Source organism: Babylonia areolata, chromosome 5 (genome assembly GCF_041734735.1).
Source record: "Babylonia areolata isolate BAREFJ2019XMU chromosome 5, ASM4173473v1, whole genome shotgun sequence".
Taxonomy (NCBI): Eukaryota; Metazoa; Mollusca; class Gastropoda; order Neogastropoda; family Buccinidae; genus Babylonia; species Babylonia areolata.
In genome coordinates this window covers 2,343,661-2,367,085 of record NC_134880.1, presented here as the reverse complement: position 1 = coordinate 2,367,085, position 23,425 = coordinate 2,343,661, and the positions used below count along the sequence as shown (strand labels likewise).

Here is a 23,425-nt window from a genome sequence, read left to right as displayed (position 1 = left end):
GGACATATCTTCAGAGATAGTGGACCCAGGATTGCGAGCAGGATGGGGGGAAATGTGAACGTGTCCAACAATGGACAGCGAATGGCGTGGGACAGATTGAAAAAAGGCTGTGTGACTAACCAAGAAGGTCTCCGTTTCATGATCAGTCAACTCTATCACATGCTCAGTCGTCCAGGACTTAACCTGACCATTACAGGTTTGCGTGGTTTGAATGGTGTGGTCTGTTTCCACTTGATGGCGCAACATGTAGAGTTGAGTACTGTCTGGGAGTTCCGGGCATGGGAGTGTCTACAGAGGCTTGTTGCACACAGTGATACAGGTCCCAACACTGAACCCAATGGTACCCAAAGGAAACTGCTTCTGGATAAGATAAAAACACGCCGATAATGACAGACTGGGTAAACTGGCTTTGGAACCAGCACTTTCTTCTAAAGAGTGGTGAACTGTGACAAGGAGAGGTAAGTGATTTGCCATGTCAAATGCCGCGCACATGTTAACCACTTTTAGTAGGGATACATCACTGCGATCAGATATGAGTGGAGGATCATTTGTGACCTTGAACACCGCTGTTTCAATGCTTAGAGAGTTAGTAAGCAGACTGGCCAGAACACAGCAAGAAGTCTGTGTTGAGGTTCTCAACAATTTGGAAGAGAACAACTTTTGGAGTTGTGCAGACAAGCAGGACCAGATGGACACTGGCTGGAAGTTCTTCAGAACTCCGGCCTGAGGTGGACGTTTTCAACAGGTGCTTGACCACGACAGTCTTGAAAGATGAATGGAAAGGGCCAGAAAACAAACTTTAAATGACCATGTGTGGGGGAGTGGGGAGCGCCTCATCAAGACAGCCAACCAGCAGTGGGTCCTAAAGACCTGCTTTGTCTTGGAGTGTCCATTGTCTACTTCTGACGTGGCTGCACCCAAAATCACCCCCACTCCCTCTTTCATAGTCCAAAAGAATGAAGTCAGACGCCACTTCAGTCGTTAGAAAATGAGAAAAGCCGCTGGCCCTGACAACATCTCACAGGCCTTTTGAGGAAGTATGCAGTCCAACTATCTTGTGTCTTCACTGACATATTTAACATGTCCTTTCAGTCATGTGTGGTGCCACACTGCTTTCAGAAATTTATGTTCGTACCCTTTTATGTACTGCCCCCCCTCCCCCCCCCCCCCACTCCCCCCCAATATTCCTTGTGGCCCCGGTGCACTTGGTAATAAAGACATATTCTATTCTATTCTATTCTATTCTTCACCAAACAGTCTCGACGAAGCCTCTGTGATAATGGCTGAAGTTTAACTGCTTTGAGTTTGACTGACGTCAGTGTAGGCGCGCAAGGTATGACATCCGTTAATCTGTCATGTGCTTAATTTATTTATATATATATATATATTTATATACCTGTAAGCCGAAACTGCATTTGCGGGAAGGTAGATTTGGGTTTTAGGGAGGGAAGGATGGGAGTGGAGGTGGTGGAAATGGTGGAGGAGGAGGGGGTCTACAGACAAGCTCTTGTGCCTAAATTTTTTTTTTTTTTTAATAAATAATAAAAAAAAAATGGAGAAAGGCAGTTTGTCAGCCCTTGTTCGCTGCAGGCTGGTTATCACAGTCTGTCTCTGTGTTGTGCAGGTTGTGTGGCGTAATTCACTCCATTAGCAGCGGCCTTGTGTTCTCCTTGATTACCTTCACACGCTACGGCCGCCTGTTTCACGTGTTTTGTGCCGTTTGTTAAACCTCTGACCACTGCTGTCATGTTTTGTGCCGTTTGTTAAACCTCTGACGACCTCTGTCATGTTTTGTGCCGTTTGTTAAACCTCTGACGACCTCCGTCATGTTTTGTGCCGTTTGTTAAACCTCTGACCACTGCCGTCATGTTTTGTGCCGTTTGTTAAACCTCTGACCACTGCCGTCATGTTTTGTGCCGTTTGTTAAACCTCTGACCACTGCCGTCATGTTTTGTGCCGTTTGTTAAACCTCTGACCACTGCCGTCATGTTTTGTGCCGTTTGTTAAACCTCTGACGACCTCCGTCATGTTTTGTGCCGTTTGTTAAACCTCTGACGACCTCTGTCATGTTTTGTGCCGTTTGTTAAACCTCTGACCACTGCCGTCACCGATGCTGAATTCCAAAACGAAATAATAAATGTTTGGAACTGAGTCGAATAAAGTCATTAACACAGACGAAAAGTCAAATGTGTGTTGTTTCTCAAACTTATAAGTAAATGAATGGATTGTTGTTCATTGATATATTGTTGGTTGGAAATAATTATCATTGTGGTGCTCCCACCATTGTGAAGATATTTTAAATTTGTTTTACCGAAATGTTCAATTATAATCTTGTTATTCATGTTATAATACTAGATTTCTGACAGTGATTATGTGAACAGTTCTTAGATTAACCCATTCTAACTGAATAGCTTTGACTGCAGGAACTTAGAAATAAACAGTGTCATGTTTCAATGTACGCGTTACATAAATACAGCACGTGATATTTAGAAGAGCAATTTAGGCAGCTGATCTCAAATAAAGTGGCTTCAGCATTCCTGGAAAAGATAACTCTAAACAGCAAAGACATGTTTTGATCGCAAGATTTGGAAAATGACACAGGACGACTTTGCCGAAAATTAGAGCCTGTCTTGTTTTTCAGTTTCTGTTTCTCAAGGAGGCGTCACTGCGTTCGGACAAATCCTTACACGCTACACTACAACTACTGATTGCATGTGTTTATGTTTGTGTACCTATCAGAGTGGATTTCTTTGTTCCAGAAGACAACTCTCTCATTGCCATGAATTCTTTTTTTCAGTGTGCCAAGTGCGTGCTGCACAAGGGACCTGCTTACCGTCTGATCCGAAAGACTAGACGCTCAGTTTGATTTTCCAGTCAAACTCGGCAGAAAGGGAATGAGCAGGATTCAAACCCAGACTCACGGACACCTGTTGCCAGATAATCGTGTTAACCATTCTGCCACCTTGCTCCATGTCACCTGTCTTGAAATGTTTAATGAGATTTTGGAGTTTAAAATGTTCAGCATTTCAGTTTTGACTTCTTGTTTATATCCTGTACTGCATCTGTGTTCTTTTTGGCACAGAAATATATTTGAGCTCTGTCAGAGAACTAAGTGGTTATTACTGGGGACGGCAGGTGCGTGTTTTATTTCACTGATCTAAAAAAATAAATATACACATATCAGTGGTTTTATTTCCCCATCGGCACACGTCACCCTGACGACGTGGTTTTCTGGCGGAACCTGAATCAGACCCCGAGGAGCGATCCACCCAGAGGGATTGACTGAAAGGAGAGAGACCCAACCTGGAAAAGTACACCAAGCGGCAGACTCGCTAGGATGAAGACCCAACTCTGAGACTGGCTGGAAGATTGACTCAAATGGGAGACAAGGAGATAGACATAAGTGGCTGGAATGTCGACACAACTTGGAGTCCGTCTGAAAGAGCCGGGAGACCGGCTGAAAGTAACTGAATGAAATCCGTTTTTTCTGCTGCCCCGTTGTCCGCATTATCCTCACTCCGTTCCTCCCGACCCGAGTCCTCCTGAACACAGCCACATCCTGCTTCTCAGCGCTGGGAGTACACAGGGATATATCGATGTTTTGTAGGCAGGGGGTAACACACTGAACGAGACCCTGCCCTACACTGGAGTCACTTTGGTGTTGTTCAGTATGTACCTGGTCTGATTCAACGTGCACAGCACATCACCCACAAAGCCCCACAGCTCCATGATGACGGTAATAATCACTTAGACACAGAGTCTGGAACTTTCCACACGTATGGAAGCGGAGTGGACATGAAAAGAAAGGTAACTGGGACCACAGGGCATGAAACGTTAGTGTTTGGGGACAACTAGTCTGCATCTGATGACGAATGGCTATCAGAAAGACGACCATGCTGGTATGGATGCCCATTTAGGCACAGGACTACTTGACAAGTCTGTACGCTTCCTTTGATAATATATTTCGGCATCATCAAGACACTGGAAATAGACACTTTTGTGTTGATCAGGTAATTTGAGCAAAATTCAAACAAAAGAAGAGAGGCAAGGCCTTCAAGACTCACTTGTGATACACTTTTTAAAAATCTAATCGTTAAAATGTGTTCTGTATTTGTTATAAAGCTTCAGGTTAAAAAAAAAAAGAAAAAAAAAATCCCTGAAGGCAGATTCGAACTCCGCGTGTTCGGTTGAGAAAAAAACTGTCTTAATACACTATCGTGGCTCCTAAACTGACTTTCAAAAATTTAATATTTAAACATGCTTTTTAAAGGGCGATAAACCGATTGCAGTATTCGCAGTGAGAATTTTTTTTTTTTTACTGTGGAGAAAATGCATTCATTACAGGAGATTGTTGTTGAAGCGAGATCCATCACCGCCTTGGGGAAATGGCTAGCTTCGCTGACCGATAACTGGGAGGCGTGTCCGTACCGCATTGTCAGATTATCTCCCCATGGACGGCTCAGAGCTGACTGTGTTGTGAGCCCAGTGGGAAGACAAAGACCATACAGTGGAAAGTTATTCCCTTTACGGGTGGTTCTTTCAGTGTCACTCAGAGTTCCTGACCAACACTGCACGTGACTAATCTCTTGGGCCTGGTTGTTGCTGAGAGCACTGTGTGAAAGGAAGCATAGAGTCCAGCCTTGTCACGTAGGTCCAAAGCTAATGGATCTCCAAAGCAGCACTGCAGTCCGGAAGATAGACCTACGATCCAAAACTGCTCACAGGACTCACGCATCAGTGCTGCCCTAGTGATGGGAAGAGAGCGGACCAACGCGCCAATACTGCTTATCAGGTTGCACTGATGGTCTCTGTGGAAACTAGAGGGTGGGAAGAGTGTGCGGTGTGGATGAAGGAGGTTGTGGGAAGCGTGGGGACGGGGAGGGAGGGGGCTGGGTGTGAGGGGGGAGGGGAGAACTTAATTTGCGGGGGCCGACACTGCAGGGCAGGGGGAGAGCGAAGAGCCCCCAGAGGACGTTGGTGATTGTGTGGGGCGACATGCTGTGATTGGATTGCCGCCCTCCTACTCCTGTCAGCTTCCTCCACTCTCTGTCTCTCTCTGTCTCTGTCAGTCTCTCTCTCTCTCTGTCTCTGTCTCTGTCTCTGTCTCTGTCTCTCTCTCTCTCTCTCTCTCTCTCTCTCTCTCTCTCTCTCTCTCTCTCCAGTTTATCTGTTTAGCACCATTTTGCTCTGATTAGTACCTACTAAGTCACTAGAGCTTTACAGCTAATGACATTAAACATTTCAGTGTTCAGTGTTCTCTCTTCTCTCTCTCTCTCTCTCTCTCTCTCTCTCCCAAACTATGGGCATTTAACCAGTTCAAAGTGAAAAGAAAAAGAAAAACCTGTCGTCAGCAACAAATCGCCCTGGGTTTAATTATCCCCGGTGCAACAAGTGTTTCCAGTGGCCCACACGGAGGGTTTGGTTTGACAAGTGACCTCTCCTTTAAACCTGCACGGGCTCTCCTTTGAACCTGCACGGGCTCTCCTTTAAACCTGCACAGGCTCTCCTTTGAACCTGCACAGGCTCTCCTTTGAACCTGCACGGGCTCTCCTTTGAACCTGCACAGGCTCTCCTTTGAACCTGCACAGGCTCTCCTTTGAACCTGCACGGGCTCTCCTTTGAACCTGCACAGGCTCTCCTTTGAACCTGCACAGGCTCTCCTTTGAACCTGCACAGGCTCTCCTTTGAACCTGCACAGGCTCTCCTTTGAACCTGCACGTGCTGTGAAACCACCCTGCCCCTCGCGAGCCTTGACACGGTGGTCATGGGGAAATCGGCCTGGTGCCTTGTCGACAGACTGGGGGAGATGGAGAGCCAAAAGGAACAAACCTAAAACATCCAGAGTGGAGCCCTTAAAGATGACTTGGTGACGAACCCCATCACCATTCCGGCAGCTCCTGCAGCTCAGTCATCGGTCAGGGCGTGTCGCCCTGCGTCCTTCCTGGCTACGGCGGCTGGATGGAGAGGGGAGTCATGGTGTTCGGGCAACAGGCAGCGTCCATCCACCCTTCCTTCTCCCAGGATTCACTGACTCCATTCACTCCCAGGAGGCACTGACGTCTTCATCGTTCGCTATGGTCCTCCATGACACTCCTCCGTGTGATCGTCTCCATGACTACAGCTGTTTCCCCAGTGACCGACAATGTGGTCAGTTGCTTTCATGACACTGGTCGCTGGCATAACCTGGCATCCACCTTTAACGAGGACGCACAATAACCTGCAGTCAGTGGAAGAACAGGCTTACAGTGCCCTCTCTCATACACCTCTGGTCCTGCAGGTCTGCTGTGGAGTCCCAGCCATGAGTCTATTGAGCTAAAGAAATAAGTCTTTGAGTGACAAGGAGCTGGGGGACATTTCCATACAGCAGTATAAATCCTGTGGGTGCCTTACAGTTGTCTGAAATCTTCGGTCAGAAATAGTGTCTAGTTGTGAAAAATCTCCATACAACTGTATAAAGTCTGTTGGTGCCCAGGAGTTGTGTGAAATCTCCATGCAACAGTACAAAGTTCGTGGGTATTTATGGATTTGTGCGATATCTCCATAAAATTCGTGGATATTTATGGATTTGTGCGATATCTCCATAAACAAATACAACGTTTGTGGTGACTGGGAGATGTGAGAAATATCAATATAGCGTCACAAGTACTGAGGATCCTAGCTGTTGTGTGAAATATCAATATAGCGTACAAGTGCTGTGGGATCCTAGCTGTTGTGAGAAATATCAATATAGCGTACAAGTACTGTGGGGTCCTAACTGTTGTGAGAAATATCAATATAGCGTTACAAGTGCTCTAGGTTCCTAGGATTTGTGTAAAATCTTCAAACACAACAGTTTTAAAAACAAGTCTGGAAGTTGTGAGAAATTTCAAGAGAGCAGTACAATTCATATATTTATTTGCAAGGTGGAATTTAAGCCACTATCTGAAACCATGTACGTATGGGTCTTTCAAACACTGTGTAATATATTTTTTTAACTCGGGAGTGTTTCACATAAAATGTTTTATATTTATCAGTTTTTCTGTCTGTTCGTCAGAGATTACTTTGATGATGATTGAAATCATTTTGCGGTGGGAGGTTGTGTACATTTTACGACTTTTTTTTGTTTGTTTGTTTTTGTTAAGCGTTTATATGAGTTTAGAGGGATTTGTTTCCATTGTTCTTTAAACAGATGGCATAGTTTTTTTTAATCACATTTAATTTTGCATGATCCTGATGTCTACAGGCTATTTCTGCAGTCTCCACACACCTGTGTGTATATGGCGTTTATGAGGGTAAGAGAGAGTCAAAGAGAAAACTGCAGAGAACGTGTGTGTGTGGTGTTTGTTGATTCTGGGGGGGGGGGGGAGCCCCATGCTTCCTCCATTTCTTGGTCACTTCAAAGACAGTAGTGTTCATGGTCACTTCAAAGACAGTAGTGTTCATGGTCACTTCAAAGACAGTAGTGTTCATGGTCACTTCAAAGACAGTAGTGTTCATGGTCACTTCAAAGACAGTAGTGTTCATGGTCACTTCAGCACTTCAGAGTAAGTATTGTTCATGGTCACTTCAAAGACAGTAGTGTTCATGGTCACTTCAGCACTTCAGAGTAAGTATTGTTCATGGTCACTTCAAAGACAGTAGTGTTCATGGTCACTTCAGCACCTTCAGAGTAAGTATTGTTCCTGGTCACTTCAAAGACAGTATGTCCATGGTCCTTCAGCACATCAGAGTAATATTGTTCATGGTCTAACCAAAAAGGAATTTAAACAAATGTATAAAAAAAAATAAAAAAAAAGAATTGTAATCATGTCACTTCAAAGAAGTAGTGATCATGGTTCTCTTGACTTCCAAGACAGTAGTTTTCATGGTCACTTCCAAAGACAGTAGCTTGTTCATGGCACTTCAAAGACAATAGTGTACATGGCACATCAAAGAACAGTAGGTTCATGGTCACTTCAAAAACCGTATGATCATGGAGTCACTTTCAGCACTTCAGAGTAAGTATTGTTCATGGTCAGTTCAAAGACAGTAGTGTTCATGGTCACTTCAGCACTTCAGAGTAAGTATTGTTCATGGTCACTTCAAAGACAGTAGTGTTCATGGTCACTTCAGCACTTCAGAGTAAGTATTGTTCATGGTCACTTCAAAGACAGTAGTGTCCATGGTCACTTCAGCACTTCAGAGTAAGTATTGTTCATGGTCTACCAAAATGGAATTAAAAAAATGTTTAAAAAAAAAAAAAAAAAAAAGTATTGTTCATGGTCACTTCAAAGACAGTAGTGTTCATGGTCACTTCAAAGACAGTAGTGTTCATGGTCACTTCAAAGACAGTAGTGTTCATGGTCACTTCAGAGCCAGCTGTGTTCATCCTGATTGCATTTTCACTTCAGAGTCAGTAGTATTCATGGTCACTTTAGAGTCAGTAGTATTCATGGTCACTTTAGAATCAGTAGTATCCATGGTCACTTCAGAGTCAGTAGTATTCATGGTCACTTTAGAGTCAGTAGTATTCATGGTCACTTCAGCACTTCAGAGTAAGTATTGTTCATGGTCACTTCAGAGTCAGTTGTATTCATGGTCACTTCGGATTAAGTAGTATTCATAGTGCCAGCCGCCGTGGCGAAGTGGTTAGCGTTGCGGACTGACGGCTGGGAGGACGCGGGTTCGAATCCCGGCGGAGGTGGGTTTTTCGGCCCGCGGTTAGCTTCTACTCAGAGTTGAGTGTGCTGTGGGCTTAAATGGGGAGACTGGGACCACACAGTCGAGTGTCATCTACTTCACGGATGCGTCTTTGGGTGTGTTGCTCTAATTTCCTGACCAACACTGCAAGTGTCTGTATCTCTCGGGCCTGGTTGACGCCAGGATATCATTATGAAAGGAAGCGTAGAGTACAGCCTTGTCACGAAGTCCCAAACCAAAATGGACCTCCATAGCAGCATCGTCATCATCATCGTCCTCCTCCTCCTCCTTCTTCGTCATTACCAATAGAAACAAAAATGTCCCAAAGTCTGTGTCTTTCATGCCCTGCTGTCATGGTGACCTCAGTTTCGATACCCCTCCACTTCCGTGCTTGGGGTGAGTCCTTTCAATGTCTTCAGTGTCGGCAGATTCATGGGGGGCTGTTGTTGGAGGGTCGTGGTGGCGGTCTCCACTCTGGGAGGGGCGCTCACTCAGTCTGGCTCCGCGACTAAGCCATTATTGTCGTCAGTAGGGGGTGTAGTAGGTGGTGTCCTGAACGTTAAATCAGAACAGGCACCACTGAACACCACCGAGGTGACTCAGCAGCAGTGCAGGGCCTCCTCTGGTGTGTGGTCTCCTGGCGACCTAACATAGATGGTTCCCTGCGGACTTCCGACGTTGGGAGTGTGACAGACGAACCCGGGTGTGGCTGTGTTTGGGGGACTCGGAATGAGCGGCGTGAGAGCAATGCCACTGAAACGGTGCAGATGACGGGGCAGCAAAAAAAAGTAGTATTCATGGTCACTTTAGAATCAGTAATGTCCATGGTCACTTCAAAGTCAATTGTGTTCAAGGACACTTCAGAGTCAGTAGTGTCCAAGGTCACTTCAGAGTCAGTTCATGGTCACTTCAGAGTTAGTTGTGTTCAAGGTCACTTCAGAGTCACTTGTGTTCAAGGTCACCTCAGAGTCTGTTGCGTTCAAGGTCACTTCAGAGTCAGTTGTGTTCAAGGTCATTTCAGAGTCACTTGTGTTCAAGGTCACTTCAGTGACAGGTTTGTTCTCCCGCTCATGTACATCCTCGCCCATCCTAATGCTAGAGACAGACACCAGAGACAGAGACAGAGAAAGAGAGAGAGAGAGAGAGAGAGAGTGGGAGAAAGAGAAGGGACGGTAGAGAGACAGAGACACAAAGAAAGAAAAGAGACAGACGGACAGAGAGACAGACTGAGAGACAAACAACGAGAGACACACACACACACACACAGACCGAAAGTCAAAGTTAAAAAGAAAAGCGGGGGGGGGAGATGGGCGCGGGGGGCCGGAGGGGGGGGGGTGGAAGCAAGCGATGCCAGTATGGATGTGCCCTTGGCCTGACAAACTGCAATCCATTCCGGGCCTGGATCTCCTATGTTCCACAGCTTAAAGAGACCCTGAGAGGGGGGCCGAGGTGGGAATGGTGTGGGGGGGGGGGGTAGATGGGGGGAAATTTTGCTGATATAAAAAATGTGGAGGCAGAAAGGCGTGATTAATGCCAGAGCTGTTGGCCCGAGACATCCATCCATTCAGAGTGCAGACACTGGGTCACCATGATTTCATCCCATAGCAGTGTGTACGATGGAAGGCTTCAATCAATAGCCAACAGCTCAAAGGATAAGAGGGATTCCACAGAAACTAAACTGTACACGTGATGGAGGGATTCATTGCAATTCTTACGTTGCAATTTCGCTCGTGTGTCAAACAACAGTGTGTGTGTGTGTGTGTGTGTGTGTGTGTGTGTGTGTGTGTGTGTGTGTGTGTGTGTGTGTGTGATTGTATCATGTCATTGCACTGAATCAATGTCAGCACATGTCAATTTTTATTGCACACCTTACCTTATGCGTGAAACAACACAGCATCGTTGATTGATTACGTACTTCATACTGCGCTATGTGTCAGTTTCATTACATACTTTCCCTTGTGCATCAACACTATCTGCCATTCCGCCGTTGCATACTTTCCCATGATTTTTATTATGCTCCAAAATAGAAAAAAAACAATGTATGCAATAGTTTCATCGCGTGCATTCTTTTCGCGTGTGGAACAGTACTGTGTGGTGCTTCATCGCACACTTTACCTCATGCATCAATTTCCATTAAGTGTAGTTGTATTGAGTTCTGTCCTTCATGTGTCAAACAACACTGTGTGTCGTTGTTTCATCGTACAGTTTCCTTTCCTGCATCAAACAACGCTATGTCTCAGCTTCCGCGTGTGATGCAACATCTGTTTCTGCATGCAGGCCAACACTGTCCTTTTTGTGCTTCCATTGATTAAAAATGTAGCTGGTATGTAGGCTCCTAAACTTCCTAACATGGAAGACCACCCCCCCCCCCCCCCCCGCCCCCTCTCTGTCTCTCTCTCTCTCTCTGTATGTAGGTAAGTACGTGAGAGTGTGCATGTGTGTGCGTGTGTGCCTCTGTGTTTGTGTGTGTGTGTGTGTGTGTGTGTGTGCTTTGCGTGCGTGTGTGCGTGCATGTATGCTATGTGTAATGGAGGCGGGAAAGGTATAAAGTCATAAATCTCGTATGTGTCCCATTACGGAAAGAAAATATGTGACAGAAAGGGGTGTACCATCAGAAATCCATTACCAAACAGCGCTGTTTTTCCCCTCCAAGTTTTCCAAGACGGGTTGGATAACGTAAAGATGTCAGAAACATCAGCGCTAATCCTCATACTGGCCTGGGCTGGTCTCTCGGCAAATGATCTGAACCCAGTATCCGCACTACTTTCATGGCCGCCGCACCGCGGAGAAATCAATCCACTTGCTGTATCCTGCCGCCGAACTGCTTGGTGGATTTGATTTTCCACATCGCGTCGCCCGTTCCGGCGTCTGTGCACGATTACCGCCCTTGTGTGAGGACAGTGATTTGTTGGTCAGTTTCTGCAGAGGCCTCACTTCCGTTTGACTTTTTTCCTCCACATTGTGTGTGCTTTCTTCAGTCTTTAAGATTATGATATACTGAGGAAGACTGTCATTGTTAAAAAAATATTGGTGTAAAATCTTGATTGCTTGAAATTCTGTGTGTGTTGTGTGTGTGTGTGTGTGTGTGTGTGTGTGTGTGTGTGTGTGCGTCTGTGTGTGCGTGTGTGTGTGTGGCTGTGTGTGTCTGTGCCTTCAGTTTAACGTCTTTCTACTTGAAGTGATATTAGTGTGTGTCTGTGTGTGTGTATGTCTGTGTGTCTGTGTGTGTGTGTGTGTGTGTGGCTCTGTGTGTGTGTGTGTGTGTGTGTGTGTGTGTGTGTGTGCTGATTTTGTAAAGCTGGCCAATGTTACGAATACAGCGTGCTCCGCTTGGTTCTGGTCACGGTGTTCGGTGGATATGCAAACAAATAAACAAAAAGTTAATCTTTTCCATGGGCATTCCATATTTTCTGTGTGTATATGTTGATTCTCTGTGTTTTGAATGGTAATGTTGAATAACTGTTGCTGTTGGTGTTGTTGCTATTGCTTTGTAAGTTTGATTACGGAAATAATATCAGAGAAGACAACGCTATCCATTTCTGCTGCCACACAAGCCATTTCAGCCGCACGTTTGGAGAAGACGATGTCTACATCAACACAATAAGCAACTCGACCACGCTTTCAGTGAACTCTCGTGAACCTGGTATCATGAATAAAGTGACTTCATGAAATAACATGTCGCATAAACATGAAGCAAACCACCACGCGCAGAAAATTTACTTTATTCTGAGCACATAAGTTTGGCCTCGGCGAGTGCCAGACTAAGTTTGAAATGGGGGGGAGTCCACAGACTGTCCTTGTCTTCCATGCAGGTGAAACGGTTTTGGTGCCAACCCCTCCAGGCTGAAACCTTGCGTTTCCTTGCGATTCCTTGTCTGCTGGATGCGAGATTCCATTGACCCCGGCTGACTCCAGTGTTGAATTCGACCTTTATGCTCCTCCGTCTGTGCTGGCTGGTCCTGTGTAAACGGTCCGACTTCATGAAGGTAGATGGGTAGTGCATTTGCATTGGCTAACTAGTGTGAATATGGACGGATATGGATAGCGCCTATCTCCGGTCAGAGACCAAGCTCTGAGCGCTTTACAGAAACGGACTCATTTGCACAACATGCCGCCTGCCTGGGTAAAGCCAACTGACAGCTGGGCGCTCATCATTCGTTTCCAATGTAGTTCAGTGGGGTTTCAGTCACACACACACACACACACACACACACACACACACACACACACACACACACACGCGCGCGCAACATTTTACTTGTATTACCGTTTGTTTGTTTTTTTATTTACTCCGCTACGTATGCAGCCACACTCCGTTTTCGGGGATGTGCATGCTGGGTATGTTCTTGTTTCCTTAATTAACCTACCGAACGGTGACATGGATGGCGGGATCTTAAACATGCTTATATTTTAATCTTCCGCTTGCCTTTACACACGAAGTGGGATCAGGCACTAGCAGGCCTGTGCAAACTGACCTGGGAGATCAAAACATCTCCATCCTTCTCACCAGGTGTGACGGGGATCGAACTCAGGAAACTCGTGTGAGAATCCAGCCCTCTAACTAGCTGACCACCGCTTCCGTCTGGACAGTCACCACGTCCTTTTACCTCGGGGGCACGAGTTCCATCTCTGCTCGACACAAGTGATTCCATGCTGCCTCCAATGCTACTTTAACGAAGGGTAGGCTCCCAAGGCCCGACCAGCGTGCTGGGTTTATACGAAGGTCAGGCATCTCCTCCATTTTCCAAAGCGAGATGCGGTGCAGCACATATGGTTCCGTCCGCACGCTTTGACGCCTTTAAACTGAAACTGAAACTCCCGTGCGTTCCCTGTTCCAGCCAGCTGCACGCAGGTACCTTACAATTCTGTTGGTGAGAGTGGTGATGGCAGTGACAGAGAGGAGCTGGCTGAAAGGTTGAAGAACAAATGTCAAAGGTCCCATGGCCTTTTTGTGGCCATCGTGTCAGTGAATTCATTCCCACTGTGTCCGGGGCTGGGCATAGGAAGGCAGTGAATTCATTCCCACTGTGTCCGGGGCTGGGCATAGGAAGGCAGTGAATTCATTCCCACTGTGTCCGGGATTCGGCATAGGGAAGGCGGGGCCCAGTCCTCTCCTTCCGCCGTTTTAACTCACTCAGTACGGCCAGTCCTCTTCTCCTCTACACAGACCCCTCGGATGTCCAGTGGGTGTCTCAATGACCCAACCTTTAGCTTCCGTCGTCAGAGTTGTGGTATTCTTTGTCAACCAACACCTCTTCAGTATAAGAGCCTTCCACTTGCAATATTTTGATGGTGGTAATTGGGGTGAAACGCTGTTAACGTCGTCTCTTTCGCCGTTCGTATGGAGAGAGTTAACCTTTCTCATCCAAGTCAGGTAGCCATTCAAACCTGGGTGGAGTAAATAAAATCGGAGATAAATGCCTTTCCCGAGGACACAACGCCAGGCCGACACGTGGGATTCGAACCCCGACCATTGGATCAGAAGTCTAACGCCCTACCGATTGTACCGCGGTGCCTCCCAAAACTGGCTGTCATGAAGCTGACTCAAAAGGAGTAAAGTGTTTTATACCGCATCCCCTTACGACCGCAAGAGCAATTCAGAAGACATCAAGTTAGATGTTGTGTGTCTTGAACAACACGGATATGTATCTAGCACTTAACCCCCCAATGATAAACCCAGTAAAGTTCACTTTGTAGTGAAAACATCTTTAAAGTAGAAGTACCTTGACGAATCACCCGATATATTCAAATCTTTGACCAGTCATGGTGTCTGGACATATCAAGTCATCATGGACTTTGTGTCCTGATGTGTTGTCCGTTTCGATAAATCAGGACTTTGGGCAATGCTGAGGTTCAGAAGCTGTCTTTTTTTCTTTCTTTCTTTCTTTTTTTGATTAGCCATCCATGTTACTGTGTTCCCTGCACCCTCTGTGTGGCCCTTACCTCCTGTCTATCCATCACACACTCCACTGTCGTCACTTTTTATATTTCAGTGTATTTACTTATGTCTGTTGTTGTTGTTGTGTTGTTGTTGTTTTCATTTTATTCCACTCATGACATTTTTTACAGAAACCTACTGCAAGCTCTTACTGCCTCACCATCACGTTGATGCATATGCAAACGTCAGGCACCTGGTCCTTTTCATCCAAATCGTGATGTGGTGTTGCGTATATGGATCAGCCCGCACGCTTTGACAACTCCGTGAAACTGAAGCTGCAACAGTAGTCACGTTACAGCCCCCCCACCACCACCCCCCCACCCCCACTGGCAGTTCCCCTATAGATGGTCCTCGATGCTGGGGTCTCCTCGCTGATAACGCCACAGACACTGTTCCCTCGAGATACTCCTTCACCTCGGACCCAGACAGACTGACTGTCGTCTTATAGGGTATCTGTCTCTTCAAGGTTAACCAGTCACGTTTTCGCAACTCGTCCTTTCGACTGCGCGTGCGTACGAATTGAGCCCCATCCTCCCCTCCCCCCTCCTCTCCCACTATTTTGCCTTCGCCCGGATTAACTGCCCCCTTGTTGGCATTTTTACCCGGACACTTTTCTTTTTTTAACATTGGATATGTTTGTTTGTTTTTTCCTTGCAAAGCAGAATTTATTCTTTTAACAGTGAAGAAATTACAATATTAACATTTTAACAAGTTCGTTTATTTACTTATAGTCTGTTCATCTGAAATGATGATATTAGACTGAAAATAGATGTTATTATTATTATTATATCTATCATCATGGTCCTTTTTTTTTTTACTTGGAAATCATCATTTCTGAAAATCAATGGTAGAGGAAGAATTATTTACATTTTAACAAAGCCATGCATTAATCATGCAATTTAGATCTATCTTGACACTTGTCGAAACATTTTCTTCCGTGTGTGTGTGTGTGTGTGTGTGTGTGTTTCCGTCTTATAGACGCAGTGTGTCAAAAAGGAGGATTAGCCTTTTCTTTGAAACTCCCTATGAAAGACACACCAGCAACACTGGTGAAAATTCCATCACAAACAATTTACCAAGGAATGATACTCCGCTTATTCTCGGAAACGTGGTCATCCATATCAGACTGGACAATGTACGTGGTGGTGCAACAGATCAATAGATCTGCTGAGAGAAAAAAAGTAAGGAATATTCAGCTGAACCGTTTGAACATCATTCCGGCTGTATTGGAGCGTCAGCATGAAAGCGGAGGAGGGTGGGATTTTGGCTGTCATGGTACCCGGCGTAAAGGAAATGCAGAAACATGTGGATTTATCTGCTGGTGACTTTTGACCACGGAAGAACAATATCACTCTCAGGAACTGATGCAGTCAGGATTTGAGCTGTTTGTCCACAGCCTTTCACAAGGAGCCTTGTTCTGAAGAATTCATTGGCATCAGTATGTTGCAAGGGGAAAAAACCTGATAAACTGGGTTGCCCTTCATGGTAAAAACCGGTGTTTGAGCGTCAGTTGGTAGATTCTCGAGGAACGCCGCCGGAGAAATGTAGTGGCGGACTTGACTTCAGTTTAGGCTTGCGTGTTCAATCAGTGTTTTTTTCGCGGTGAGGCAATTTTTACAGCTAGCACGGGTACTAACTGGTGCTGTCCTGCGTATGCTGAATGGAAACAGACACATTTGAACACCAAACTGAGACAGCAGCAAAGTCCTGCAGTCATTGTTTTGACGTGTGTCTTCATGGCTGTCAAACCTTAATGGCTTCCTGTGGACTGCCTTGACTGGGACTGCGACAGAAAGTGTGTGTGTGTGTGTGGGTGTGTGTGTGTGTGTGTGTGTGTGTGACTGAGAGAGAGGGGGGAAGGGTTAGGTTAAGTAACGTGAGATCAATGCCCAAAACACACACTTGTACACTTGTTATTCTCCAAAACAGGGTGACATTGCCCTCATAAAGAAGTCACCACTATCTCCTTCCCCCTTCCACATCCAAATTCATCGCAATTCGTGAACAGTGGTAATGGTCATCTACGTCGCAGACACAATAATGATAATCATAATAATAATAATACATAATTTTTATATGGTACGATATCCAGTACCAATGCTGCTCAAAGCGCCTTGCATCATCCAGTTGACTATAAACATGCTTTAAAAAACACATCAACCGCTATCTGACAATGGAAGACATCCAGTGTGTTAATAATCAGATTATAAAAGCTATGAAGTAAATAAGGCTTAGATTAAAACAAAATGTATTTCATAGAACACACACACACACACACACACACACACACACACACACACACACACACACACTCACTCACACGCACACATACACACACACGCGCGCGCACACACACACACACACACACACACACACACACATAGATGTCCCTCCCTTACAGACACACACACACACACTCACACACAGACACACAGACACACACACGCTGACATTAAATATCAACTGCACTAAAACCAAACTGCATAAGCATTAAGATATTTCTATATTTTCCAACATAGAATTCTGTTTGGACATACTAACATGCCTACACACTTACACACGCGTACCAAAGCACTGTACCTTCACAAACACATGCACGTACGTACGCACGTACGCACACACGCGCGCACACACACACACACACACACACACACACACACACACGCACGCACGCACGCACGCACACACACACACACACACACACACACACACACACACGCTCATTGAAAATAACCAGACAGAAAAAATGCCATCACATCTATGACCAAAACTACATAAAATACACAATGCATTAAAACAGTACAAAGAAACTTGTTAACAGGCATACCTTGGTTTAACCGTTCCGCCCAGAACAAAAATGCTTACGGAAAAGGTAAGTTTCCAGATCTGACTTTTCAGATCTGACACATTGTCTTGAGGTTTGCTCCCCTCTCTGCGCCAAGCTGGGCAGGACCACATGCATACATTCCCATACATTTGGAGAGGCACCCATGGCTCTTAACGTCCTGTGCCCACAGTATAAGTCTCCGCAGTGGAAACTCTGTGGTCTGACCTTCTCGGGGCCCAAAAGTCACAGCACCTATTGATGCGCAGGTTTCGATATCTCTTGTGTTCCTGAGACAGTACTGAGATGAATAGCTAGCCCAGTCTGCACGGTTATGGTTTCCAGTCTTTGAAGACTTATATGTCTAAAGATGTATTTCCGTACAGCTGTTTTGTGGTTTCTTTTTAACACTTGCTACTAGTGCTGTTTTCTTTGTCAAAAAGCTTTCTCATAATTTTCGTGTGGTGGTATTTGCATAAAGGTTATTTTCTCATAGATAAAGGCTAATTGGCCAAGTGAAGCCCATATGTGACTGGTTTGTGTGCTAGCTCCGTCAAAATAGCTCCCATTAAGCTTTCATGGTCTTTGAAAGCCAGAATTCAGCCGAAGAGCAATTAGCGTAAATTAAACATCCGATGCCCCTGTGCACCACGGCAGATGCATGCAATAAAACCCGCCACAGTGTATTTTTCTGTGGTGAAATCGGACTGCTGCAAGTGTATTTCTTATACAGAATTTTGCCAGGAACAACCCTCTTGTCCCTGTGGGTTCTTTTACGTGCGCTAAGTGCATGCTGCACACGAGATCTCGGTTTATCGTCTCATCCGAATGACTGATGGGAGGTAACCATTCTGGGGAAAAAATGCGGAAGGCAACATATCTAACACCACACTGACACCACCAAAACGACAACATATTACAATGGGCAGCGAAACTGTGTGTCTGTGATTCGAACCCACACCAGTTTCACGTGGCAGGGAGCTCGGCGAGCCAGGCACACACGCCAGACTATCAATGCGTCGGCCTTCAGCTATTTTGTTGTTGTTGTTGGACTGCTTGTCAGCTTGGGCTGACGCTGAGGCCATGACGTGTGCAGGAACGGAGGGACCCTTGCGAATGGAGCCCAGCTACGACCCCTTCTTCGTGCTGCTGGGCGCTCCCTTCTCGGTCACCTGTGTCAAGGACGTGACCTGTGCCCAAGGCGTGACCCCCTGTGTCAAGGACGGCGGGGTCGTGGGCTCGCGTTCTGTGCTTTGGTCAGTGAACGGTGACCCTCCAGAGAGCTGGGGGTTCGCATCCCGCAGCGGCACTCGGACTCTGGAGGGTGGCAGGGTGCGGTCCTTCTCCCACCTGACCAAGGACCTGGTCAGCCTGAGCGACATCGTGCCGGGGGGGCTTCTCTGTCACACTGACGTCACGGGGGAGGGGAGGGAGGAGGTGCTTGTCAGCGTCAACTTCTTTAACGGTCAGTCATGTGGCCTGTGTTTCCCATCTGTAATGGTCAGTCATATTGTATTGTATTTATTGTATTGTATTGTATTGTCACAACATATTCCTCTGTGCGAAATTCGGAGTGCTCTCACTGATGAGAACGTGTTACCACAGCGCTGCGCCACTTTTTTCTGTATTTTTTTCTGTCTGCAAATTTTTTTTCTTCTTCTTTTTTCTTTTTTTTTTTTATTACTTTTTTTCTTTTCTTTTGTTGTTGTTGTTGTTGTTGTTGCTGTTGTTTCTTGTTGCTTTGTGGTTGTTATTTTTTTCTTATTTTTCTTCTTTTTTCTCTTTTTTTTTCTGCCAGAGTGGATTTTTCTACTGGGGTGGTGTGTCAGACAAAACTTTATAAAAAAAAAAAAATTACGTGCGCTTTGAGTCACTTCCTTACTTGTCTGTTGTGTGATTCGTGTAACTTCTTTCATAATCGAAGCATATACTCTGTGCGGATTACTTCTGGTAATTTGTATCCTTTGTGTCCAGGCACTTTGTTTAAAGACAGGGAAACTATGTGTTTTATGTAACTCTCTTAACGGTGCCTCCTGTTCTGTGTTCATTTCTTCAAAATTTCACTACCAAAATTGACGACAAGGAGGACGCTGGTTCGAATCCCAGCGGAGGTGGGATTTTCGGCCCGCGGACGGCTGACACCCACAGTTGAGTGTGCTGTGGGCTTAAATGGGGAGACTGGGACCACACAGTTGAGTGTGCTGTGGGCTTAAATGGGGAGACTGGGACCACACAGTTGAGTGTGCTGTGGGCTTAAATGGGGAGACTGGGACCACACAGTTGAGTGTGCTGTGGGCTTAAATGGGGAGACTGGGACCACACAGTTGAGTGTGCTGTGGGCTTAAATGGGGAGACTGGGACCACACAGTCGAGTGTCATCTACTTCACGGATGCGTCTTTGGGTGTGTTGTTCTAATTTCCTGACCAACACTGCAAGTGTCTTATCTCTCGGGTCTGGTTGACGCCGATATATCATTATGACACGAAGCGTAGAGTACAGCCTTGTCACGTAGTCCATCCCAAACCTAAATGGGATCTCCATAGCAGCATCGTCATCATCATCCTCATCGTCATCCTACTCCCTCTTCATCATCAATATAAAAAAAAGCCCCAGATTATGTGGCCTTTCATGCCTGCTCTCATGGTGGCCTCAGTTTGGATCCCCCTCCACTTCTGCGCTTAGGGTGAGTCTTGTCTGGAGAAACATGGTGGCGGTCTCCACTCTAGAGGAGACGCTCACTCAGTCTGGCTCCGATAATAGCCATTATTGTCGTCAGTAAGGGGCTTAGTAGGTGGTGTCCAAAGTACGTTAAATCAGAACAGGTACTACTGAACACCACCGAAGTGACTCAGCAGTAGTGCAGGGTCTCACTGATGTGTGGCCTCCTGGCGACCTAACATCGATGGTTCTCTGTGGACTGCCGGCACTTGGACTACGACAGATGAACCCGGGTGTGGCTGTGTCTGGGGGACTCGGAATGAGCGGGGTGGGAGCTATGCCACAGAAACGGTTCAGATGATGGGGCAGCAGGGAATTTTTTTTTTTTTTTTTTTTTTTTTTTTTAAATAAATCTAGAAGAAAAAAATTAAAATTCACTCACACAGAATGTTACGTACACAGTTTTGTTGGAGGGTCCCAACATCACAGAGGGAGATGACGTCAGTCTCAAGTGTGCGCCTGACATCGGAGCCAAGGTCATTTGGTCACGTGACGGTCACGTTATCGACAACGGCGTTGGGCGACGTCTGTTACAGGACGGCAACCGTACATTGGTGCTTCTGGATTCTCGTCAGTACCCCTCTGTCTTCCTGTCTCTGTTTCTGCGGGTCTCCCTGTCTGTCTCCCTGTCTGTCTCTCTGTCTGTCTGTCTCTCTCTCTCTCAGTTTCCATCTCGTCTCTTGTAATCCTTAGACTAATTCTTAGATTATCATTTTTAGAAATTCTCTTATTTGAAAAAAAAGGGGGGGGGGGGGGGCTTCTAAGACAAAATATGGTTTTATCTAGAAGAGCTTTTTTCTCTTTATTTCAACTTCTTTTTTTTCCTTTCAGAAGCGGGATTTCTTTTACTGTAAATGAATCTCATGTTTATTTTCATTTGGAAAAAATGAAATGAAATGAAACAAAAACTTCTGCAGTTTTCGGTGTTTTGAGACAAATAGATACAACTTTGGTATCACTGTTGTTTTACCTCTATCAGTGACGTGATGATCACTATGTGACAAAAGTATAAACTCAGCGACACACGACTTTTATAATCAGTCACGTCGTGGTCATGATGTGACAGGTTATCTTTCCCTAGCTACTACGTACAAACGACATGATATTCAATGACGTCATAACAGTGCGTGACAGTTGGTGTAACTCCAGCGCCAAGCGACGTGACGCCTAGTGACGTCATGCTGCGTGTCCCAGGGCCGCAGGATTCCGGGGTGTACCAGTGCCGGGTGGTGGTGGAGGCCAGATACCATCTCCATTCCAGGGAGACAGAGCCGCAGACCTTCGTCCAGAACATCTCTGTGGCAGGTAAGTCTGTGTGCCTTGCCCAGCGAACACAGGGAGGCCGTGATCCATGGCAGACCACAAGTAAGCTGGAATGCTAAAGGGATCAGTCATGTGTGTGTGTGTGTGTGTGTGTGTGTGTGTGTGTGTGTGTGTGTGTGTGTATCTGTCTGTCTGCCTGTGTTTCTGTGTGTGTCTGTCTGTCTGTCTGTCTGCCTGTGTTTCTGTGTGTGTCTGTCTGTCTGTCTGTCTGCCTGTGTTTCTGTGTGTGTGTGTGTGTCTGTCTGTCTGTCTGCCTGTGTTTCTGTGTGTGTGTCTGTCTGTCTGTCTGCCTGTGTTTCTGTGTGTGTGTGTGTGTGTCTGTCTGTCTGTCTGTCTGCCTGTGTTTCTGTGTGTGTGTCTGTCTGTCTGCCTGTGTTTCTGTGTGTGTGTGTGTCTGTCTGTCTGTCCGTCTCCTTGTGTTTCTCTGTGTGTGTGTGTGTGTGTGCCCGGCAGATCAACCAAAAGAAAATCTATATTTTAGTGATAGCGGTAGAAGTAGCTGATTGTATTGCGAAGTATATATACATACATGTTTTGTAAATTTTTTGAAAAATGTAAAAGAAAAAGAGAAAAAGATGATAATAAATGAATAAATAAATAAATAATGTGGATGAAATGGCGAGTCACTGAAGTCAGTCCATGTGGCCCCCCCCTTTTTTTTTCTTTTTTTTCCAGCCTTCAGTATCGGTCATGCGGCAACTCTTGGAACTTTCTGGAGCTTGCAAAAGATTCCAAAAACCACAGGAGGTTGTTTTAACGGCATCAGAGCTGGGTTGGATCCTTTCATTGTGTTAACCCATGCTCATGGCATATTCTATTGGCTTTCACTTCAGGGGAGTCAGTCATTTTCTATATCTTTTAACTTGAGTTCAATTTGACATGGACTGAGAGAGAAGTGGGTTAATTAATCGTCTTTTTAATGTTGTTGTGCTTGACCTTTTAACATCATTTTGGGTTCTCTTCAACAGACGGGTAATCAGCCCTGAAGTGACTCCTTTGCAATTCGGCTGGGCTTTTTTAAGATGAATTGATGTGGTTCGGGAGAGTCAGATGTTGGTGTTTTGCTTGCAGGCAGGCCGTACCTAACGGAACCAGTGACGTCACACATCTCCGCTCAGCTGAACAGCACGCTGACTCTCCGATGTCCTGTGCACGGGCACCCCGTCCCGCACGTGTTCTGGCTGCACCCTGGTGACCTGCCCTTGCAGCCCTCGCCCCGCCACACTTACGCCCCTTACAATGACGTCACCGATGCCATTCTGACGATGACGAACGTGACGGAAAACGACTTGGGCATTTACCACTGCGTGGCCAGAAATGGCATTGGCCAGCTGTCCAAAAAGTTCCATGTGGGTCTGGGGGTCAGCGGGGCCCTGTCCCAGCACGTGCAGCACGGAGGACGCACGCGCGTCGTTGTCGTGGGTCTGTCCATCGCTGTGGTGTTGACAGGGCAACCAACATGAGAACTGTGCTCATGGACATAAACCGAGCTGTCTGTACCGTTTCGCTGTGTGCTGGAACGCGTGGGAACAAGCTATTGCTAAAAGTCATACTTTTCTATATACATTACTTCATTCACCGTCTTTACACACAAATGTGATTCGCTGTTTGATGTCATGGTGCCTCATTATGTCAGTGTCTGCTTGAATGTTTTCATTGCAAAAGTCTGGTTCACAGATGAGTTCATCTGAGTTCCTGTAATATGATAAAACAATAGAATGAATTGTAATCCGCATGTGGCTCTGAAAAGGGTATCATTGTTTTGAAGTTCGTTTCCATGAAAGTTTGGGGTTTTTTCTTGTTTGTTTGTTTTGGGCGCACATATATAGATGAAAATGTGAATGATGGAAAGACAGTTGAGTGTTGAACAAATACTGTTCCTCCAAGTGAGACAAAGGCACACAGCTTCAAGCCAGTATTGCTTAGTGCAGCCCATCAGCGTTTATACAGAGAAAAAGGAAGT

The 23,425-nt window shown here is 45.8% G+C and overlaps 1 protein-coding gene across 1 annotated transcript in view; it reads left to right on the top strand.

Annotated features, from left to right (window-relative positions):
- Nucleotides 1–22,925, top strand: part of LOC143282558 (protein turtle-like) — a 27,830-nt gene extending 4,905 nt beyond the window's left edge. The window contains exons 3-6 of the mRNA XM_076588245.1: nucleotides 18,517–18,885; nucleotides 20,542–20,709; nucleotides 21,334–21,444; nucleotides 22,534–22,925. Coding sequence (XP_076444360.1) covers nucleotides 18,517–18,885; nucleotides 20,542–20,709; nucleotides 21,334–21,444; nucleotides 22,534–22,925 — 1,040 coding nt within the window. The remainder of the gene's footprint in view (nucleotides 1–18,516; nucleotides 18,886–20,541; nucleotides 20,710–21,333; nucleotides 21,445–22,533) is intronic.
- Nucleotides 22,926–23,425: the final 500 nt, after the last annotated feature.